Below are 22250 nucleotides of genomic sequence, written 5' to 3'. Positions count from 1 at the left end.
GCTGGGCTGTGACTGGCCAAATCAGGGACAGCCCAGTATACAACGATAATGCCAGGACCCCCTGGCATCATGGTGACCAGGTTTATCATTGGTACGGGTACACCTCAGAGGACAGGGGGCCTGCAAATACAATACCATGCAACACACAAACAAGATAAACAGTCACTAAATGTCCTATCATTGGTAGTTGCCCCTCTTTCCAATGCCTTCAAGGTATCAAAGCTGTGTACAGTGGTAGTATTAATTATTGAAAGTTATGGGTAATTATTTTAGTCAACATGAAATATGTTCCAGAGAACATAAAAATAAATAAAAAAGTTGCTCAACAGTAAAAGATAGCAATGCTTAAACAGTGTAATCTGCAAAGACTGAAATGAGACACACATACCTGCTACTGATGTCAACCTCCAGCTGGTAGCCCATTACGTTTTCTTCCTATAGGGACTCAGAGGACAAGTGGTTGGAAAATGCAATCGAAGCCATGTCAGAATAGAGGCATTAAAGGGACAGTATTGGCAAATGTTGCCAATAGAAATGTCAAGAATAGAGTTGACATTACTCCTTATTCTATTCAGATGGATGAAGCTCACCTCTGATGAAGGGGTGTTGCTGGGACCCTGGGTGATGGTGGTGGGAGCGAGAGGCTCGGCTGTGGGGCCAGGCAGGGAGGGCCCGGGGCTGGTAGATTGTCAGGGCACGGGTCCCATTCGCTGGGTGGATGCAACCAATTGGGATACTATAAATGAATGAATGGATGAATGGAGTCAATCAAAAACAGACTGAGTGGAAATATTGGAATATGGTTGCAAAAGGTGGAGAAAAAAAATGTCTCACCTGAATTGGGGATATGGGGAGCTGAGGGTCTTCAGATCTATGGGGACTTTGGGCCGATACCGGACTTCATTGGTGTACACCAGGTGATCCTCCACCAGCTGGGTAGAAAGGAGAGTCATCAGGTGTTGTAGAGAATAAAATCCAAAACAATGGTACAAGAGTAGAGATTCTTCAACTCTTCCCTTCATCGAACCCTATCCCATTCCCATGATACCAATCAAAAAGTTCATTTCTCATTTAGTCAGATCTATCTCGCAACAAAAGACCTACAAAACTAGTATGGTATTTCTGAACAGATGAAATCAAAGTTGCTGACGCTGTAGAGTCGAGATGAGGTCCACTCACAGTTGTGGAGGTGCCACAGGAGTCTAGAGAGAAGCTGTACAGAGCCCTAGCTCCATCAGTCTCTATGGGAACACAGGAGGCATCCAGCAGGGATGTTAGCCTGGGGTTGACGGCTGAAGAAACCCTGGATGTATCCACCAACACCACCATCCTGCTGTCTGGGAGGCACACTGCATGGAGAGAGAAGGGAAGAACATCTAGACTTCAGAAAAGCAAAAGGACCACCATGGTAATATAATTGTATTTATTTTTGGATGACCACTTTCTAAACTACTGTGAGCACTGATAACATGCATTTAAGGAGCCACAGATTTCTTTGACTTCAGTCAATATACAATATCATCACTAGTGATAATATATTGACTGAAGTCAAAGAGAAATCTAATCATATTTAAGACGAAATAGTTAAGTTCTCTTTTATTTAAGCAGACTAACATCTCTAGACTTGAAAAAGAAAAAGGAGAGCCTCACACCCTAGGAGCTCAGATGCAATATTTGTATTGCTTCATCATGGTATAATGACAAACACTGTGGGTCACTCATTTAAATACTTTGAAAGGACACACATAGGTGTCTGTAATCATGTGACTTGATTTCATTGGTTGATTTACAGAACATGTAAAAAAAAAAAAAAAAGCAGTAATGATAACATATGATCATAGATACAAACATTTACAATGGATAACAAACATTTACAATGGATAGCAAAAAACACAATCACAAGAATGGCTTCAGATCAAAGTCTACATTGAGACCGAAGGTAGCAAGGGTCTTAAAACAATCCAGGCGGCCTCTCGTTTTAACAATAAATTGTCAAGTTCACCCCCTCTCCTAGGTAGGGTGACATGTTTTATGCTGATATACCGAAGAGACGAAATAGCTTCCAAAAGTGGGCCACAATTGGGTACGGCGAGTTTTTGCACCATTAATTTGCGCTTTGTTCTACCCACATCAATTACCACAAGGACAAGTTAAGATAATTAACTGCCTTAGTGGAGCACGTGATAACACCTTTAATTGAGATCTGTTTCCTAGTTTGGAAGTGCCATTGCACTTCTAGTTTCCATCCGGTAGAGGCGCAAATAGACGTGTGCAGGGGTATTTTGGGGTGGTAAATCAAAGTTTACCAATTGACCTGAGATTTCTGCCCCGCGAGAATACAACCAAGGGATTGCCGGAAAACATTATCAATACTGTCGCCGGAAAACATTATCAATACTGTCATCGGCTCATAGAATGTGCCAATGTGTGTAAACGATTCCCTTAATTTGTTCAGAGCACTTTGAATAGTTTGTAGTAAGAAAGCAAAAAAGCTTATTTTTGCTACACTGTCCTTGAGAGGTTTCGATTGTCTCAATAGCACTACTGATCTGACCATTTTTGTAACCCCTCTCCTTGAATTTTCTTTGCATCTCACCTATGTTTTCTGTCCAAATAGTTTTTTGCTAATTCTTTAGATTCCACAGAATTGCCTGTAGGTCAAACTGTTTTTCAAGGGTAGCTGGTGATCTCCATAAGCCCTCAAACTTACGATCAGTAGGTTTCATGTCAAGATCAGTGTATAGAACATTATCCTCACACAAAAATCAAACGTTGAAGGAAACTGATTTGACGTGTGTCAAACTGCATAGTAAATCTCAGGTGCTCAGAGTTAAGAGTTAAGAAAAGCATGGAATGCCTGGAGCTGTTTTTCATCACCCCTCCACAAAACAGAAATATAAATGTAACGTTTCCAAATAATACTGTTAAGCCCCAAAAATATTTTTGAGAGGATTGAGAATTGACTGTTTCTCCATGTAACCCACATACAAATTAGCATTGTTAGGAGCCATAGGGGGATCCCATAGCAGTGCCCTTTGTCTGGATAAAGACATAGTTTAGAAACATGAAATAGTTGTGTGCGAGTACCATTTCATCCAATGTTATGAACTACCTTCCAGTGCATGCATTATGTGTGTCACCGTTGCAAAAGATACTGAGATACCTACTGCAGCTCTCATTCTCCACATACAACACCCATTCTGCCAGTCACATTCTGTTAAAGGTCCCCAAAGCACACACATCCATGGATGACTCCTCTTTCCAGCTCACTGCAGCTATCGACTGGAACGAGCTGCAAAAAAAACACTCAAACTGGACAGTTTTATCTCCATCTCTTCATTCAAAGTCTCAATCATGGACACTCTTACTGACAATTGTGGCTGCTTCACTATTGTTGTCTATACCTTAATGCCCTTCGTGCGGTTGTCTGTGCCCAATAATGTTTGTACCATGTTTTGTGCTGATGCCATGTGTCGCTACCATGTTGTCATGTGTTCCTGCCATGCGGTTGTCTTAGTTCTCGCTTTATGTAGTGTGGTGGTGTCTCTAGTCGTGATGTGTATTTTGTCCTATATTTAATTGATTTACTTTTAATCCCAGTCCCCGCAGAAGGCCTTTTGGTAGGCCGTCATTGTAAATTAGAATTTGTTCTTAACCAACTTGCCGCGTTAAGGTTAAATAAAAATAAATATAGCTGCCCTCGGATTGCCGTGCAGATGAAATTTCAGCCCGCACTGAGAAGCACGAGATTGAACTACTCAACTTTCTAGAATTTTCCCCTTTAGTTAACACTATCAACGGTTCGCTCTGTTGTGGGAATTGTGCTCGAATCAACGTAATATAACATACCGAAACAAATTAACTGTGCGAAACTGTGCAAGTGGTTCTCTTGTAGACAGAGCGCATTGGAATAGGATTCTATTGCATTGGCATGCACAACTCAAAGCCAATTTATGCTTGATCCGAAAATGTGTTCGGAGGCGCCATATGGATGGTGACGCACTTGCGAAGCCTCCACAGGTTTGCAGAGGCCAAATTGAGCTCCGTACCGCATCGCCATGCGCCTCAAATTTTTAACAAATGTGGATGGCTCCGTATATCTCCGCATTGACATGATTGATGGTATGTGAGGGCGGGAGGTCCTGTATAAATACAAACTCACTTCCTTCACAACTTCCATCACCGCCTGGTACGGCAACTGTACCGCCCGCAACTGTAGGGTTCTCCAGAGGGTGGTGCGGTCTGCCCGTCGCATCACTGGGGGCACACTGACTGCCCTCCAGGACACATACAGCACCGAATGTCACAGGAAGGCCAAAATGATCATCAAGGACATCAACCACCCAAGGCACGGCCTGGTCACCCCACTACCATCCAGAAGGCAAGGTCAGTACAGGTGCATCAAAGCTGGGACCGAGAGACTGAAAAACAGCTTCAATCTCAAGGCCATCAGACTGTTAAATAGCCATCCCTAGTCAACTACCAGCCAGTTACTCAACCCTGCACCTTAAGAGGCTGCTGCCCTATATACATAGAATACTGGTCACTTTAATGTTTATACTGCTTTACTAATTTCATATGTATATACACTGTATTCTCTTCTACTGTATTTTAGTCAATGTCACTGACATTGCTCTTGCTCATCCTAATATTTATACATTTCTTAATTCCATTCTTTTACATTTAGATATCTGTTAGATACTACTGCACTGTTGGAACTAGGAACCCAAGCATTTCGCTACACCCACAATAACCTCTGCTAAATATGTGTACGTGACCAATAAAATGTGATTTGATTCCATGTTTGTCAGTTTACTAAACTGATTTAGAACCAGAGTTACCGCAAGACAGGAGCACTGCCTCCGCTATTCCAGCACCATTTCAACTTAAACATCAAATCAACTAGGCTATATATGCTTAGTTTAATACAATGAAAACAAATCTTAAAAAAGATACCAAAAACTATTTAGTCCAATCAATGTTCCTAAATATCATGTTGCTGTCTGTGTGTGTGGCACAAATAAAAAAAAATTCAAGTTGACTCAACCTAGTTGTTGCCATCCTCCTCTCTTTCATGTTGGCAAAACAGTCTATGGCTTTGTCATACAGTAAGCTTTTGTTTTTTGTTGTCATAGGCTAACTTAGCTAAAATGCTTGCTAGCCTAACTTCCTCGCATGGGCAACAAAGAATCAGCTAAGTTAGCTAGCTAGTTAAAAGGGAGCTTACTAGGCTACAAATTGAACTTAAATCGTCTTAGGCCAGTGGCACATAAGAATTTATGGTTAGATCAGAATCGCTGTCATAATCATTGGCCTGTACAGATAATTAACTGAAAACCACAAATCCAAATTCCCAATCCATGGTTTAGGAAAGGGATGATTTAGCAAGCAAGCCGGGGGGGAGAACCTACAGTTGAGCTCAGCGCTGATTGGCTACATGTCATAGTAGTTTGGTCCAGACAGCAACAGATACATGGGCTATACATACTGAGACAGAGGGGCGCCGTTTCCCCTTGCTCCGGTAAGTGCTCCGGTGAGATTCAGTCACTTGTGAATTGAAGGAAAACTATGAAGACAGAGGAACAAAATAAATAGTATAATTTAAATGGTTCTATTGGTCAAATATTTGGGGAAGCCTGGCTTCCTTTGGCATCCATGAAATATCAAAGGAGCAAAGCCTAGGTAAAAAGTTAGAGGAAACCCCACCTCAGTCTTCTGAAACCTAACCCTGGGTTTAGGGTTTTATTTCTCTGCGGGACAATTACAAAATGTTTTCATGCAAAAGACACCAGAATGGCTTTCCAAAAGGTGTTGAATGTTACTGAGAGGTCTAGTCCTGATTTAAATCTGCATAAGAAAAAACAGTTTAAATATTGCTGTCCATCAATGACCCCCAACCAGATTTACTGAGCAATTTAGAAAAATAAATGGATATATTTGGTCGTTGGTAGAATCTTAATAAAATTGATTCACAGCTGCCAAAGGTGCTTCCAACAACTATTAAACTCAGGAGGGGTGGAGACTTATCCAATTAGGATTAAAAAAAAATCTTAAATTGTGAACACAACTTTAATTTTGAAGGTTGTGTAAAGCTAAAAAATACAAATAATCCTTTTAAGAATATATTTTAAGGCAGCAAAATGTGAGTAGAAAGTTCAAGGGGGTGTACACTTTCTATAGGCACTGTAGATTAAACTGCAACTGAACAAACCGATTGGCACCGGTGTTTTTCTGAAATTTCATTCTTGGAGGTGTTTCCTGACCGATTCTGCGTTTGGTTAATGATGTTTGTCCCCTATGAGACACTAGATAACTCAAGGAATCTGTAATTAATTTAGACGTTTTTGCCAAGGATTTGTTATTTGCACAATCAACTAAGGTGTTTGGTGCCGTATTTCTCAAGTTACAAAATGTGCAACGTGTTGTCTTATGTATTTGTATTTATTATGGATCCCCATTAGCACTCTTCCTGGGGTCCAGCTAATTTGAAAAACATTACAATACATTCACAGATTTCACAACACAATGTGTGCCCTCAGGCCACTACCACATATCTACAGTACTAAATCCATGTGTATGTATAGTGCGTATGTTATCGTGTGTGTATGCATGTGTCGGTCTGTGCCAATGTTTGTGTTGCTTCACAGTCCCCGCTGTTCCATAAGGTGTTTTTTAAAATCTAATTTTACTGCTTGCGTCAACTACTTGATGTGGAATAGAGTTCCATGGCTCTATGTAGTAGTGTCAGTTAGGAGAGAATAACATGCATATTGTTAATATTAGCTCTTTGTGTACATCCAAGGGTCAGCCGTGCTGCCCTGTTCTGAGCCAAATGCAATTTTCCTAAGTCCTTTTCTGTGGTACCTGACCACACGACTGAACAGTAGTCAAGGTGCGACAAAACTAGGGCCTGTAGGACCTGCTTTGTTGATAGTGTTGTTGCTGTAGGACCTGCTTTGTTGATAGTGTTATTGCTTTATTATAGACAAACTTTTCCCCATCTTAGCTACTACTGCATCAATATGTTGACCATGCAGTTTACAATCTAGGGAAACTCCAAGCAGTTTAGTCATCTCAACTTCCACATTATTTATTAAAAGATTTAGATGAGGTTTAGGGTTTAGTGAGTGTTTTGTTCCAAATACAATGCTTTTAGTTTTAGAAATATTTAAGGCTAACTTATTCCTTGCCACCAACTGAAACTAACTGCAGCTCTTTGTTGAGTGTTGCAGTCATTTCAGTCGCTGACGTGTATAGTGTTCAGTAATCCGCATACATAGACACTCTGGCTTTACTCAGTCATGTCATTAGTAAAAATTGAAAAAAGCACGGGGCCTAAACAGCTACCCTGGGAAATTCCTGATTCTGGATTATATTTGAGAGGCTTCAATTAAAGAACACCCTCTGTGTTCTGTTAGAAAATCTACTTTATCCACATTATAGCAGGAGGTGTAAAGCCATAAACCTGAGTTTTTCCAGCAGCAGACTATGATCGATAATGTCAAAAGCTGCTCTGAAGTCTAACAAGACAGCCCCCCAATCATTTTATCATCAATTTCTCTCAGCCAATCATCAGTAATTTATGTAAGTGCTGTGCTTGTTGAATGTCCATCCCTATAAGCATACTGAAATTCTGTTGTCAATTTCTTTTACTATGAAAAAGCATTGCATCTGGTCAATTTTTTTCCAAAACTGAATGTAAACAAAGTCCGAACTGCTGGGCAGGTCTGTCTCACGTCTATGCTGTTGGATAGAGAACAATCACTGCAGCTGTTCACCCCATGTGTAATCAGTGCCTGTAATCTGGATCAGGTTATTAAAAATCAACCTACCAGGGTGTTTACAAACACTACAGGACCAAGATCATCCACTGATCACATTTGTACTAATACTGTAGAGCTTTGTTCTAAAGCTGTATCCATATCCATTTGATGCAGTGATCACAATATAGTTGCTGTTATCCAGGAAAGCCAAAGTTCCAAAAGCTGGGCTTAAAATAGTATATAACAACTAGCAGTACTGTAGAAACTAAATACATTACAACAGAACGTTTTGATTAGTGTAATGTTAGCTAGCTACATAGTTGTCTTTGTATCAAAGATAAAGGTAAGATAAAGGCAAACACAGCCATTGCTAGCTAGCTAGTCAGCCAACTCTAGCAGCACTAAATCATTTTTAGTCAATAAGATTTTTGCAACGTAAGCTTAACTTTCTGAACTTTCGAGACGTGTAGTCCACTTGTGTAGCTAGCAGGACTGAGTTTGTGTAGCTAGCAGGACTGACTTTGTGTTAGCTAGTCAACGTTTAATCACTTCTGCGTTATGAAAGGAACTAGACACGGACACGTATTGGTAGTTTGTTGTAACCAAGTATTGGTGCTAACATTGTGTATTGGTGCTAACCGTGTGTTATTGGATGCTAGCATGCTAGTTAGCTACGGCGTCATAGGACAGTGCGCTGGGTGGGTTTCACGGAAGAATAATGTACCAAGTTATCTAGCTGAATAAACTAAGTTTGAGCCTATTCCTGGAAACATTGAACCACTGTAGTTTACATCAATTATATTTCTAAAGTGGAAGTTGGAAAAGTTATATGAGTGTTTCAGTGAATAGTTAGTGAGGGAGGCCCTGTGCTCTCGCTTCCCCAGTTGTTTAGTTAATTTTCATTCCAATCTCCTTTGCATTAGCATAGCCTCTCCTGTAGCCTGTCAACTATATGTTTGTCTATCCCTGTTCTCTCCTCTCTGCACAGGCAACACAAACGCCTCACACCGCGTGGCCGCTGCCACTCTAACGTGGTGGTCCCAGCGCGCACAACCCACGTGGAGTTCCAGGTCTTCGGCAGCCTCTGGAACTGCCGGTCTGCGGCCAACAAGGCAGAGTTCATCTCAGCCTATGCTACCCTCCAGTCCCTCGACTTCTTGGCACTGACGGAAACATGGATTACCACAGAAAACACTGCTACTCCTACTGCTCTCTCCTCTTCTGACCACGTGTTCTCGCATACCCCGAGAGCATCTGGTCAGCGGGGTGGTGGCACTGGAATCCTCATCTCTTCCAAGTGGACATTCTCTCTTTCTCCCCTGACCCATCTGTCTATCTCCTCATTTGAATTCCATGCTGTCACAGTCACTAGCCCATTCAAGCTTAACATCCTTAACATTTATCGCCCTCCAGGTTCCCTTGGAGAGTTCATCAATGAGCTTGACACCTTGATATGAGTTCCTTTCCTGAGGACGGCTCACCCCTCACAGTTCTGGGTGACTTTAACCTCCCTACGTCTACCTTTGACTCATTTCTCTCTGCCTCCTTTCCACTCCTCTCCTCTTTTGACTTCACCCTCTCACCGTCCCCCCTACTCACAAGGCAGGCAATACGCTTGACCTCATCTTTACTAGATGCTGTTCTACTAATCTCACTGCAACTCCCCTCCAAGTCTCCGACCACTACCTTGTATCCTTTTCCCTCTCGCTCTCCTCCAACACTACTCACTCTGCCCCTACTCAGATGGTATTGCGCCATCGCAACCTTCGCTCTCTCTCTCCTGCTACTCTCTCCTCTTCCATCCCATCATGTCTTCCCTGTGCTCAATCCCTCTCCAAACAATCTGCTGATTCTGATTCCTCAACCCTCCTCTCCTCCCTCTCTGCATCCTTTGACTCTCTATGTCCCCTATCCTCCCGGCCGACTCGGTCCTCCCCTCCTGCTCCGTGGCTTGACGACTCACAGAACAGGGCTCCGGGCAGCCGAGCGGAAATGGAGGAAAACTAGCCTCCCTGCGGACCTGGCATCATTTCACTCCCTCCTCTATACATTTTCTTCCTCTGTTTCTGCTGCTAAAGCCACTTTATACCACTAAATTCCAAGCATCTGCCTCTAACCCTAGGAAGCTCTTTGCCACCTTCTCCTCCCTCCTGAATCCTCCCCCCCCCTCCTCCCTCTCTGCGGATGACTTTGTCAACCATTTTGAAAAGAAGGTTGACGACATTCGATCCTCGTTTGTTAAGTCAAACGACACCGCTGGTCCTGCTCACGTTGCCCTACCCTATGCTTTGACCTCTTTCTCCCCTCTCTCTCCAGATGAAATCTTGCGACTTGTGATGGCCGGCCGTCCAACAACCTGCCCGCTTGACCCTATCCCCTCCCATCTTCTCCAGACCATTTCCGGAGACCTTCTCCCCTACCTCACCCCGCTCATCAACTCATCCTTGACCGCTGGCTACTTCCCTTCCGTCTTCAAGAGAGCGAGAGTTGCACCCCTTCTCAAAAAACCTACACTCGATCCCTCCGATGTCAACAACTACAGGCCAGTATCCCTTCTTTCTTTTCTCTCAAACTCTTGAGCGTGCCGTCCTTGGCCAGCTCTCTTGCTATCCCTCTCAGAATGACCTTCTCGATCCAAATCAGTCAGGTTTCAAGACTGGTCATTCAACGGAGACTGCTCTTCTCTGTGTCACGGAGGCTCTCCGCACTGCTAAAGCTAACTCTCTCTCCTCTGCTCTCATCCTTCTAGACATATCTGCTGCCTATGATACTGTGAACCATCAGATCCTCCTCTCCACCCTCTCCGAGTTAGGCATCTCCGGCGCGGCTCACTCTTGGATTGCGTCCTACCTGACAGGTCGCTCCAACCAGGTGGCGTGGCGAGAATCCGTCTCCGCACCACATGCTCTCACCACTGGTGTCCCCCAGGGCTCAGTTCTAGGCCCTCTCCTATTCTCGCTATACACCAAGTCACTTGGCTCTGTCATATCCTCACATGGTCTCTCCTATCATTGCTACGCAGACAACACACAATTCATCTTCTCCTTTCCCCCTTCTGATAACCAGGTGGCGAATCGCATCTCTGCATGTCTGGCAGACATATCAGTGTGGATGACGGATCACCACCTCAAGCTGAACCTCGGCAAGACGGAGCTGCTCTTCCTCCCGGGGAAGGACTGCCCGTTCCATGATCTCGCCATCACGGTTGACAACTCCATTCTGTCCTCCTCCCAGAGTGCTAAGAGCCTTGGCGTGACCCTGGACAACACCCTGTCGTTCTCCGCTAACATCAAGGCGGTGACCCGATCCTGTAGGTTCATGCTCTACAACATTCGCAGAGTACGACCCTGCCTTACACAGGAAGCGGCGCAGGTCCTAATCCAGGCACTTGTCATCTCCCGTCTGGATTACTGCAACTCGCTGCTGGTGGGGCTCCCTGCCTGTGCCATTAAACCCCTACAACTCATCCAGAACGCCGCAGCCCGTCTGGTGTTCAACCTTCCTAAGTTCTCTCATGTCACCCCGCTCCTCCGCACACTCCACTGGCTTCCAGTTGAAGCTCGCATCTGCTACAAGACCATGGTGCTTGCCTACGGAGGTGTGAGGGGAACGGCACCTCCGTACCTTCAGGCTCTGATCAGTCCCTACACCCAAAGAAGGGCACTGCGTTCATCCACCTCTGGCCTGCTCGCCTCCCTACCTCTGCGGAAGCACAGTTCCCGCTCAGCCCAGTCAAAACTGTTCGCTGCTCTGGCACCCCAATGGTGGAACAAGCTCCCTCATGACGCCAGGACAGCGGAGTCAATCACCACCTTCCGGAGACACCTGAAACCCCACCTCTTTAAGGAATACCTGGGATAGGATAAAGTAATCCTTCTAACCCCCCCCCCCAAAAAAAAATATACAGATGTACTATTGTAAAGTGGTTGTTCCACTGGATATCATAAGGTGAATGCACCAATTTGTAAGTCGCTCTGGATAAGAGCGTCTGCTAAATTACGTAAATGTAAATAACAGATCATACAAAAGATTTTGCTGTGATTCTTATGTCGATTATGTAAGAAATATGTGTTAGTCTGATGTGATTAATAAGGAGCATCCAGATGCTGCACTTGCTAAATATGAAATTGCTTCTTCCAATTATTGATAAACATGCACCTGTTAAGAAACTAACTGTTAAGGCTCCATGGATTGATGAGGAATTGAAAAAACTATGGTTGAAATAGATGAGGAAAAAGGAGTGGCTAAGTCTTGCTGAACATTTGACTGGCTGACTGCAAATTGAGAAATTGTGTGACTAAACTCAACAAAAATAAATTGTATTATGAAGCCAAAATCAATTAAATAGAGAATTCTGGAAAACATTGGAGTACTTTAAATTAAATGGTTAGAAAGAAATTAAACTCCATCTTTATTCAAATCAGATGGCTTATTCCACAAAGCCATTTGATGTTGCCAATTATTTTAATTAGTTCTACTTGGACACCCCATCCCCACATTTCCCAGTCTTCCATACCAAATAGGCTCCATTTCCCTACATGGGAGCATTGCAAACCCCAGGTCAGGATTTTTGACCTGGCTACATGTACTGTACATTGAACAACACCTCAGATTTTTTCTGTATAACAAAACAAAAACAAACAAAAAAATCAACAATGAAGTTGCCTCTTCTACAATGGGGTTCAATAGGAAATAATGTTGGTTTTCCCCAATATGTGGGCGTGGTCGAGGGGAATTCTATATTATTAAAAGAATACTGGCAGGAACTATTGGTAGGATGATGTTATAGTAACCGTGCTATTCCAAACAAAAAACCACAGCGGAATATAAACTGGATAATACCATTTGGGAGGATGACATGCTTCTTTTGAGCCTAAAATGAAGAAAATCGTCACGGCATTATAAGAGGAGATCCTCCCTTGGTTTTTAATCCTTAGCGTATTGTATACAGGGCACTCGGAAAGTATTCAGACAAATTGACTTTTTCCACATTTCATTACGTTACAGCCTTATTCTAAAATGTATTAAATATTTTTTCCGTCATCAATCTACACACAATATCCCATAATGACAAAGCAAAAAGTGTTTTAGACATTATTGCAAATGTATTAAACACAAACGGATATATCACATTTACGTAATTATTCAGACTCTTTACTCAGTACTTTGTTGAAGCATCTTTGGCAGCGATTACAGCCTCGAGTCATTTTGGGTATGACGCTACAAGCTTGACACACCTGTATTTGGGGAGTTTCTCCCATTCTTCTCTGCAGATCCTCTCAAGCTCTGTCAGGTTGGATGGGGAGCGTTGCTGCACAGCTATTTTCAGGTATCTCCAGAGATGTTCAATCGGGTTCAAGTCCAGGCCACTCAAGGACATTCAGAGACTTCTCCCAAAGCCACTCCTGAGTGTCTTGGCTGTGTGCTTAGGGTCATTGTGCTGTTGGAAGCTGAACCTTCATCCCAGTTTCAGGGCCTGAGCGCTCTGAAGCAGGTTTTCATCAAGGATCTCTCTGTACTTCGCTCCATTCATCTTTCCCTCGATCCCGACTAGTCTCCCAGTTCCTGCCGCAGAAAAACATCCCCACAGCATGCTGCCACCACACTTCACCACAGGGAAGGTGCCAGGTTTCCTCCAGTCGTGATACTTGGCATTCAGACCAAAATAGTTCAGTCTTGGTTTCATCAGACCAGAGAATCTTGTTTCATGATCAGAGTTCTTTAGGTGCCTTTAGGCAAACTCCAAACGGGCTGTCATGTACCTTTTACCAAGGAGTGGTTTCCGTCTGGCCACTCTACCATAAAGGCCTGATTGGTGGAGTGCTGCAGAGATTGTTGTCCTTCTGGAAGTTTCTCGCAGAGTGACCATCGGATTCTTTGTCACCTCCCTGGCCAAGGCCCTTCACTCTCGATTGCTCAGTTTGGCCAGGCAGCCAGCTCTAGGAAGAGTCTTGGTGGTCCCAAACTTCTTCCATTTAAGAATGATGGAGGCCACTGTGTTCTTGGGGACCTTCCCCAGATCTGTGTCGCGATACAATCCTGTCTCAGAGCTCTAAAGACAATTCCTTTAACCTCATGGCTTGGTTTATGCTCTGACATGCACTGTCAACTGCGGGACCTTGTATAAACAGGTGTGTGCCTTCCCAAATCATGTCCAATGAAGTTGTAGAAACATCTTAAGAATGATCAATGGAAACAGGATGCAGCTCAGCTCATTTTCGAGTCTCATAGCAACAGGTCCAAATACTTATGTGAATAAGGTCGTTTTTATTTTTATACATTTGCAAAAATGTCTAAACCTGTTTTTGCTTTGTCATTTTGAGTGTAGATTGATGAGGAAAAACATTTATTTAATCCATTTTAGAATAAGGCTTTAATGTAACAAAATGTGGAAAAAGTAAATGAGTCTGAATACTTTCCGAATGCATTGCATAATATGTATGCATGTAGGATGGTACTGTAAATGCATTGGTTGTTTTACCCAGTAGTTCCTTCACAAGGAAGACACAGCGCTGGGTGAAGGTGTGCTCCTGTATGGCCGTCTCTCTGTCCTCCAGTGTAATTTTCACAGTTACCACCAGCCCCTGCAAACTCAGACCCTGACGGAGAGCGAGAGAGCAAAAAAAGAGGAACAGGCTGTGATCAAGAGATTAAGGCTAAATATGGGTATAGAGCCACTTTGACTCAACTTTGTTATGCCCACTACAAAAATGTACATTGCCACCCATAACAAATAGAACCCAACAGCTAAACTGGTTTAGTCCCCTCACCTCGTAGGCCATGCCAAGGCCGTAAAGAGGGATCACCATACTGAAGTAGTCCTGCCTGGTCTCTAGGGCGTAGTCGCCCAACTCCACCAGCTCCCAGTCCAGCCTGCGACCCCCCACGTACACCTCCCACTGGGTGTCCATGTTTCCGTAGTGCAGCTGCAGACGCACCCCTTTATCAGAGCACCCCCCATCCACTCTGGGCAGGACTGGAGGACAGGGGAGGGAGAACAGAAGGAGGGATGGACGGGTTGGAAGGTTTGATGGATAGATTGACAATTTTCAAGTCAGGGAATGGTTTCAGGTGTTAGCCTACCTTACAGTAGCCTACCTTTTGAGTTTAATTTAACCTTATAAGCTCACAGAGGGGCTGTACTTGTATGGGAATGCATGCGAGTCATACATACCAACATCCTGTAGGACAGCCTCTACGGTGGCAGGGTGGTGGTACAGGTCAGAGTGGGGGGAGATGGTAAGAGTGAAGGTCACTGCCAGACTGTACCTCCTGTACCCCTGCCCAAGATACTACAGGACCAGAGACAGGAGGATATCAGCGAAAAATATGTAGACTAAGGTCAGAGCTTAAGTATTGAACACACACACAGAGCAGTTTTACTGTTCCTTAATCTCATACATGAACTGCTTCAGTGTTTCTAGTATCACACTGACTGGTACTAACATGCCCTCACCTTCTGGGAGACCAGATGGTGTGAGAAGGGGGTCTTCAGTAGGTAGGCATGGGTGCCATTGGGGAAGGGGACCTGTGAGAGGTAAACCCCTAGCTGCTCTGCCAAGGACTGGTCCCCCACGGTGATGTTGGACAGAGACACGTCACGAGGGAACAAGCCCAGAGACACAGAGAACTGTCCCTCAGAGGGATTGGTTTCTGCAGGAGGAAGAACAGTCATAACATTCCATACTGTAAGTTCTCTCATTAATATGTTGGTGGAAGTTAACCTGGTTCCAGATCCGTTTGTGCCCTCTTGCCAACTCCTATGGTCATGTCGTTGTCAGACGACGACCATAGGATTTGGCAAGACATCACAAATAGGGATGAGCACACTCTAATGCAGAGTTTCCCCAAACTTGGTCCTGCCCCCCCGGGTGCAAGTTTTGGTTTTTGCCCTAGCACTACACAGCTGATGCAAATAATCAAAGCTTGATGATTAGTTGGTTACTTGAGTCACCCGTGTAGTGCTAGGGCAGAAACCAAAATGTGCACCTAGGGGGGTGCCCCAGGACCGAGTATGGGAAACCCTGCACTGCTGGAGGCTCTTAAGTGAAACGTTGGCCAAAGTGACAGAAAGGGAAGATATGCAACTTTCTTTTTAATTTGTATGGTATAAGGACTACTTGCTGTTTATAAGGATTGGTGTCTGAGGCAGATGGATGATAGAAAGGGGTCTAAAGGAGCGGTATTCAGTGTGAGCCGACTGAGAATCCTCCCACTGGTGCATGTAGAACAGGTCAATGAAATAGGACTGGGAGTACTGGCCATCCACCACCTGGCTCTGAGGGAGAGAGTAATGGTTAAGGCAACATAAATTAATCAATCAATGGCATTATGAAAAGCATAATGAAGCTGCAGCATCAAGGAGTAAAATCAAAGAAAGGAGAGGCTGGGGCACTGCACATATGCTGCTTCTGAGTGCTTTATTCCCCACAAAATTCACAAAGATTGGACATTTGTCAGTTGTGCATGTCACCTGCTCACACTTCAAATCAAGCCACCCATTTCTTCACTAAAATAGTCAGTACTTCACTGACATGCCACCAGTATTTGTTAGGAAATTAACTAAGTACAGCTCATGATTAAAACTGGGATAAGAACTAAAACCAGTGAAATTAAATCTCCTTTGTCTGTAATACCTTGACGTAGCCACCTTCTGCACCAAATGGAATCCTGATCTCCACAGCTCCATCCTGTTCCTGTATGTCATATCCTCTCTGACGGGCCACACAGTCACTCAGGTAGCGTCCCTCCACTCCCACCGTCAGGCCCTTGTCTCTGAAGGGGGGCTGCACCAGGGTGGACAGCACCTTGGGGAACCTCCACAGAATGTGCTTCCCATCCATGGAGGCCTTGTCTGGAGAAGAGGAGGGGGTAAGGTACTAAAACTGCTGTAGAGGCAAAATAGACCTGATCCCAGAACAGTTTGTGGTCTTGCGAACACTTATGGTTATGGGCAGGTGTGTTTGGAATTACAAATGACCATATACAGGAGAAGTCAGAAGTTTACATACACCTTAGCCAAATACATTTAAACTCAGTTTCACAATTCCTGACATTTAATCCTAGTTAAAATTCCCTGTCTTAGGTCAGTTAGGATCACCACTTTATTTTAAGAATGTGAAATGTCAGAATGATAGTATAGAAATATTTATTTCATCTTTAATTTCTTTCATCACATTCCCAGTGGGTCAGAAGATAACATACACAATTAGAATTTGGTAGCATTGCCTTGAAATTGTATAACTTGGGTCAAATGTTTCTGGTAGCCTTCCACAAGCTTCCCACAACAAGTTGGGTGAATTTTGTCCCATTCCTCCTGACAGAGCTGGTGTAACTGAGTTAGGTTTGTAGGCCTCCTTGCTCGCACACGCTTTTTCAGTTCTGCCCACACATTTTCTATAGGATTGAGGTCAGGGCGTTGTGATGGCCACTCCAATACCTTGACTTTGTTGTCCTTAAGTCATTTTGCCACAACTTTGGAAGTATGCTTGGGGTCATTGTCCATTTTGAAGACCCATTTGCGACCAAGCTTTAACTTCCTGACTGATGTCTTGAGATGTTGCTTCAATATATCCACATCATTTTCCTCCCTCATGATGCCATCTATTTTGTGAAGTGCACCAGTCCCTCCTGCAGCAAAGCACTCCCTCAACATGATGCTGCCACCTCCGTCCTTCACAGTTGGGATTGTGTTCTTCGGCTTGCAAGCCCCTCCCTTTTTCCTCCAAACATAACAATGGTCATTATGGCTAAACAGTTCCATTTTTGTTTCATCAGACCAGAGGACATTGATTTGCACTTTCCGCACCAAAGTACGTTCATCTCTAGGAGACAGAACACATCTCCTTCCTGAGCGGTATGACGGCTGCGTGGTCCCATGGTGTTTATACTTACGTACTATTGTTTGTACAGATGAACGTGGTACCTTCAGGCGTTTGGAAATTGCTCCCAAGGATGAACCAGACTTGCAGAGGTCTACATTTTTTTCCTGAGGTCTTGGCTGATGTCTTTTGATTTTCCCATGATGTCAAGCAAAGAGGCACTGAGTTTGAAGGTAGGCCTTGAAATACATCCACAGGTACACCTCCAATTGACTCAAATTATGTCAATTAGCCTATCAGAAGCTTCTAAAGCCATGACATAATTTTCAGGAATTATCCAAGCTGTTTAAAGGCACAGTCAATTTAGTGCATGTAAACTTCTGACCCACTGGAATTGTGATACAGTGAATTACAAGTGAAATAATATGTCTGTAAACAATTGTTGGAAATATTACTTGTCATGCACAAAGTAGATAGATAACAAGATATTTGTGGAGTGATTGAAAAACGAGTTTTAATGACTCCAACCTAAGTGTATGTAAACTTCCGACTTCAACTGTATGTTGGCAAGACCACACAATCAGATCTGGGACCAGGTTAGAAGCAAATGGGGTCATGTTCACATATCATGCATTCAATTACATGAATGAAATTCAGTTATGAACCGTCTATTTTCCAATGATCAAAAGAGATGTACTTGTGGTGCAAGCAACCGAGGCATCCACTCTTAGAAGTGTCCAGTGGTGTTTGTAAAGAATGGTGGCACTGACCACCTCCACCTCGATACCTTTCTCCTGAAATAGTTAGAAAAGCTTTCACATTACTTAGCCAAGCAGAACCGAGTCAAGCTGCACTGGACAGTTGTTGGAACTGCACTGGAGAGGACATTGTGAAAAGAAAATATCCAATCCAGAACTGCATGGTTTAGGTTATCACGATAGCGTGAAAAGGGTATTGGTGAATCTGACCAGTAATCCATAGGAAATAGAGCAAAGCAAACTGACCTAAAGGAGGATTGATATACCAATGGAAACAGATCTACAGCCCTGGCTCTGCAGTCTGACCTGTAGGATGTAGGCGAGGCGGGAGCCATAGGCACAGCGCAGCAGAACACGTGTCTCTGTGGTGTTGATGTGGTAGCCCAGGAGATGGGCCATCTCTACAGGCAGGGTCTTCTCTTTCATAGAGGGTCTCCCATCACTCCCCTGCTGGTCACCTGGCACCCGGAACACCACACGCCACTCCCTCAGACCCTCCTCCGACCACTGGAGAGAGATTACAAGGTATTAATCAAGAATTCAAAGGCATTGAAAGAGGTGGATATGGGGAACAACAAAACACTATTGAATTGAATTTTATTTTGACCAACAGATAAAATATACATCTACAAGATGTGTATTTGATCACAGTGGAAAGCACTTGAAAGCATGAATGGCCCTCTCGTTGGCCTCAGTGTGTGAAAGGGAATATGTACCACAGGTGGTGGTGTCATCCATTCCAGACCCTTGTGGTTGGCAGGAGGGACCTGTTTTATGGCAGACACCTAATATTGGAAAATAAAGAATTGAACAACCATATGCAAATACATTCTATCCTAATGAATATTGAGTAAATCATGTCAGACGATAATAGATCAAAAAGGTACAGTCAGTCACATATAACTCAGTTAAAAGTTTCCATGACCTCCATATAGTTCTCCTCACAGACTATCTCCCGGGGATTCCATGGCTGGTGTAAAGGGCAGGTCAGCTGGAGAGGGTAGGACATCTCCTCACCGTCAACATCTCTATTCACAAACCACACCAGCAGTCGGAAAGCAGTGTCTTTCTGAAGAACATAATATAGCAGGAGGCATACTAACAAAAATGCTAAATGTAGAAACTGACTCAGGCACACATGATAATTTTGTTCACACTTGAATCATTAGGAACCCTTAGAAGAAAAACAGGTGACCACTCACTCACAATTAAAAGTTGATGGTCTTAGTTCTTTAGAGGCTCCTCCCTGATTCCCCCCTATTCGCTATGAATCGCCTTAACTGTGGCTTCCAGACACTGATAGTAATAATCACCTGATTGTGTACATGACAAGCCAGGTAGGAGGCACGGAGGACCAGGTCCCCCCAGGAGTCCAGCACCATGGTGTAGCCACATTCTGCAGCCCCCTGGCCTGAGAGGGTGTGGGCTCCACTGCCATCTGGTTGGTTGGGGGGGGGTAGTAGAGTGGTCATTTCTATGACCTGTTCATGTGATGCAGTGATACAAGCCTCATACTTGGTAGCTACATTTTTAAACAGCAGTGATATGTGAATGCTTCCATACAGCCGTTACACAGTATGTAGCATAAAGCATAGCATGGAGAATTTACGACCAACCTTTACTTGGCGATGCTTCCTCAAGTCCTAACTTGGAAGAGAACAAGTCTTCAACATTTTCATTTGTAGTTACAGGGGGTTAGCTTTCATTTAGAAAATGTTCTGCTATTAAATGTTTTGCTCCGTGAAGTAATCCAACAATATTGTACGCTGCCATCTTGTCTATTTAAAATCTTCTCTCACTGATTGAGACAGGTGGGTGTCCACCCAAAAGTGCCTCATGTCAGGATGAAATTCACAAGTCTCGATCAATGAGAAGATTTGAAATAAACAAGATGGTGGCGTACACATTGTTGGATTACTTCATGGAGCAAAAAATATATCTTTTTTAAATGGAGCATAGACATGGAAGTTTAGAAGATGTGTTGTCTTACAAGTCGGGAATTTAGGAAGTATCGCCAAGTAAAGGTTGGCCGAATTCTCTGTTTTATGCTTTACATTACCTACTGTAACAGCTGTATGTATGGAAGCATTCACATATCACCACTATTTCAAAGTGTAGTTACATACTAGATATCTTACTCACCTTCAACATCAAACCTAAACTTCTGACCAAGGAGGCTCGACTTGACTGACAGCCAGAAGTGGCGATCCTGACACTCAGTTCTGAACATTCCTTCACAAAATAAAGAGGATGTCATATACTTTGTACACTGTAGGTAGTCACTGGTTATGAAGTGAGTAGAGACTAGAGGGATGCAGGTTTGATACCAACTTACCAATGGGTATGGTGTCAGTAGCATAGATGGGAAGGATGCAAAGCAAAAGTACACTAAAAAAAAACAAAGTCAGTCAGTCACAGCACACAAATTAATTCCTTGGGCATGACACCAGGTGTGAAATCATTAAGGTGATTCTGTTGCAAAACATTTCACAACAAACCATTTACTTCAAAAGAAAAAGCAAACGAGAGTTTCTATTGTAAACATTTTGGTAAGTCCCTCCCCGTTTTCTTATGTTTGCTCTGGGGTGTATTCATTCCACCGATTGTTGCAAAACATTTCTTAAACTGAAGCAAACAAAATGGGGAAGGATCTACCTGAACTTTCTTTTTAACGTTTAACTAGGCAAGTCAGTTAAGAACAACATTTACAATGACGGCCTACCCCTAACGACGCTGGGCCAATTGTGCACCGCCCTATGGGACTCCCAATCACGGCTAGTTGTGATACAGCCTTGAATCAAACCAGGGTCTGTAGTGACGCCTCTAGTGCTAAGATGCAGTGCCTTAGACCGCTGCAACACTCGGGAGCCCAATTTGTCCAACAGAAACTAGTTTGGGTCTTAAACAGTAAACGGTTTCCGTAATGAATACACCCATGCAATATATCAACTGTTACAGCAGTCAAATCTGGATACCAACTACACTCTAAAGCTTTGGACACTTTTTCTCCTTTATATTCGTAGGCCTAATACTTTTTAAAAACCAAAGCAGCTCACCAGATAACTCTTTCATCTTTCATAATTGTGATTTCATAAACAACAAGGTTCTTGTGCATTTGTAAAATTAACTTACAAATGTCCTTTCACATTTGTTGTACTCTTGAATCAGGCACATTGTCTTATCAGCTGCCATTTTGACTGGGTGAGGACCACACACCTGGTAGGTGAATCAACAATTAGCCTAATTGCATAAGCTATGTATCTACCGTTTTTTGAGCTATATTACTGTCAAGACTTCCCCACTAATAGTAATTATGGCAACGTTGTTGTAGCATTTTCATTCAAAGATTGTAATGCAAAAGGGAAAGAAAGCGCTAATTTTCAGCTTCATGTGCCATGTCGAATAACACGGGCGTTTCTCTGCCCAGGCGTTGTTGACGCATGCCAGATCTTACAACGCCTTGATTGGTATTTTAAGTATGAGCTAACCACATCATCTGTTACAGCAGTCTGTCAGTCGATGACACAGCGATAATGTGGTGCCCGACCATTGGTCTGACGGGATTTACACTATGGGAAGATCTCAATTGTAGCCTGGTGTTTGTTCTATTATTTTATTTATTGTATTCACAGGAATGTCCCTGTATTGATGTGTAGTACTGTTATTATTGTGGCAAAAAAATAATAAAAAAAATTACGACACCCAAACTGAAATAAAAAAATGATCATTCAATCTCAATTGCATCCTGCTTGAATCCTTCTCAAAACCAATTAGAAGAGAAAGCCAGAGGCCCCTCCCCTCTGAACTTCTCCTCCAATGGATGAGTCCGTCATTTCTAGCAATGCGCTAAAATGGTGCTAGCCAGCCAATCTTGTAGGTGTTGGAGGATATAGTGAGTTGAGATTGGT

At 43.4% G+C, this 22250-nt stretch overlaps 1 protein-coding gene across 3 annotated transcripts; it reads right to left on the bottom strand.

The window, feature by feature from the left end:
- Positions 1 to 37: 37 nt before the first annotated feature.
- LOC106602857 (uncharacterized) lies at positions 38 to 21583 on the bottom strand. Of its 3 annotated transcripts, none has more exons than XM_014195793.2 (19): positions 21399 to 21583; positions 20678 to 20730; positions 20485 to 20574; positions 19656 to 19780; positions 19268 to 19370; positions 19059 to 19127; positions 18649 to 18849; positions 18282 to 18378; positions 16400 to 16617; positions 15888 to 16041; positions 15220 to 15416; positions 14938 to 15055; positions 14534 to 14739; positions 14245 to 14362; positions 1180 to 1349; positions 835 to 932; positions 591 to 736; positions 389 to 435; positions 38 to 120 (listed from the first exon to the last, which is right to left on the bottom strand). In XM_014195793.2, exons 1-18 carry the CDS (start codon positions 21412 to 21414, stop codon positions 401 to 403), a joined length of 2214 nt encoding a protein of 737 aa, XP_014051268.1. In that variant the 5' UTR covers positions 21415 to 21583; the 3' UTR covers positions 38 to 120; positions 389 to 400. The 3 variants fall into 3 exon arrangements, with proteins under 3 accessions (XP_014051268.1, XP_014051270.1, XP_014051269.1); XM_014195795.2 differs by having other exon boundaries at positions 21475 to 21579; XM_014195794.2 differs by having other exon boundaries at positions 19268 to 19411; positions 21475 to 21530.
- Between the last annotated feature and the right edge of the window lie 667 nt (positions 21584 to 22250).

This window comes from Salmo salar, chromosome ssa04, assembly GCF_905237065.1.
Source record: "Salmo salar chromosome ssa04, Ssal_v3.1, whole genome shotgun sequence".
Lineage (NCBI taxonomy): Eukaryota > Metazoa > Chordata > Actinopteri > Salmoniformes > Salmonidae > Salmo > Salmo salar.
Note: the sequence above shows the minus strand (reverse complement) of the source record. Positions and strands in the feature narration are given on the sequence as shown.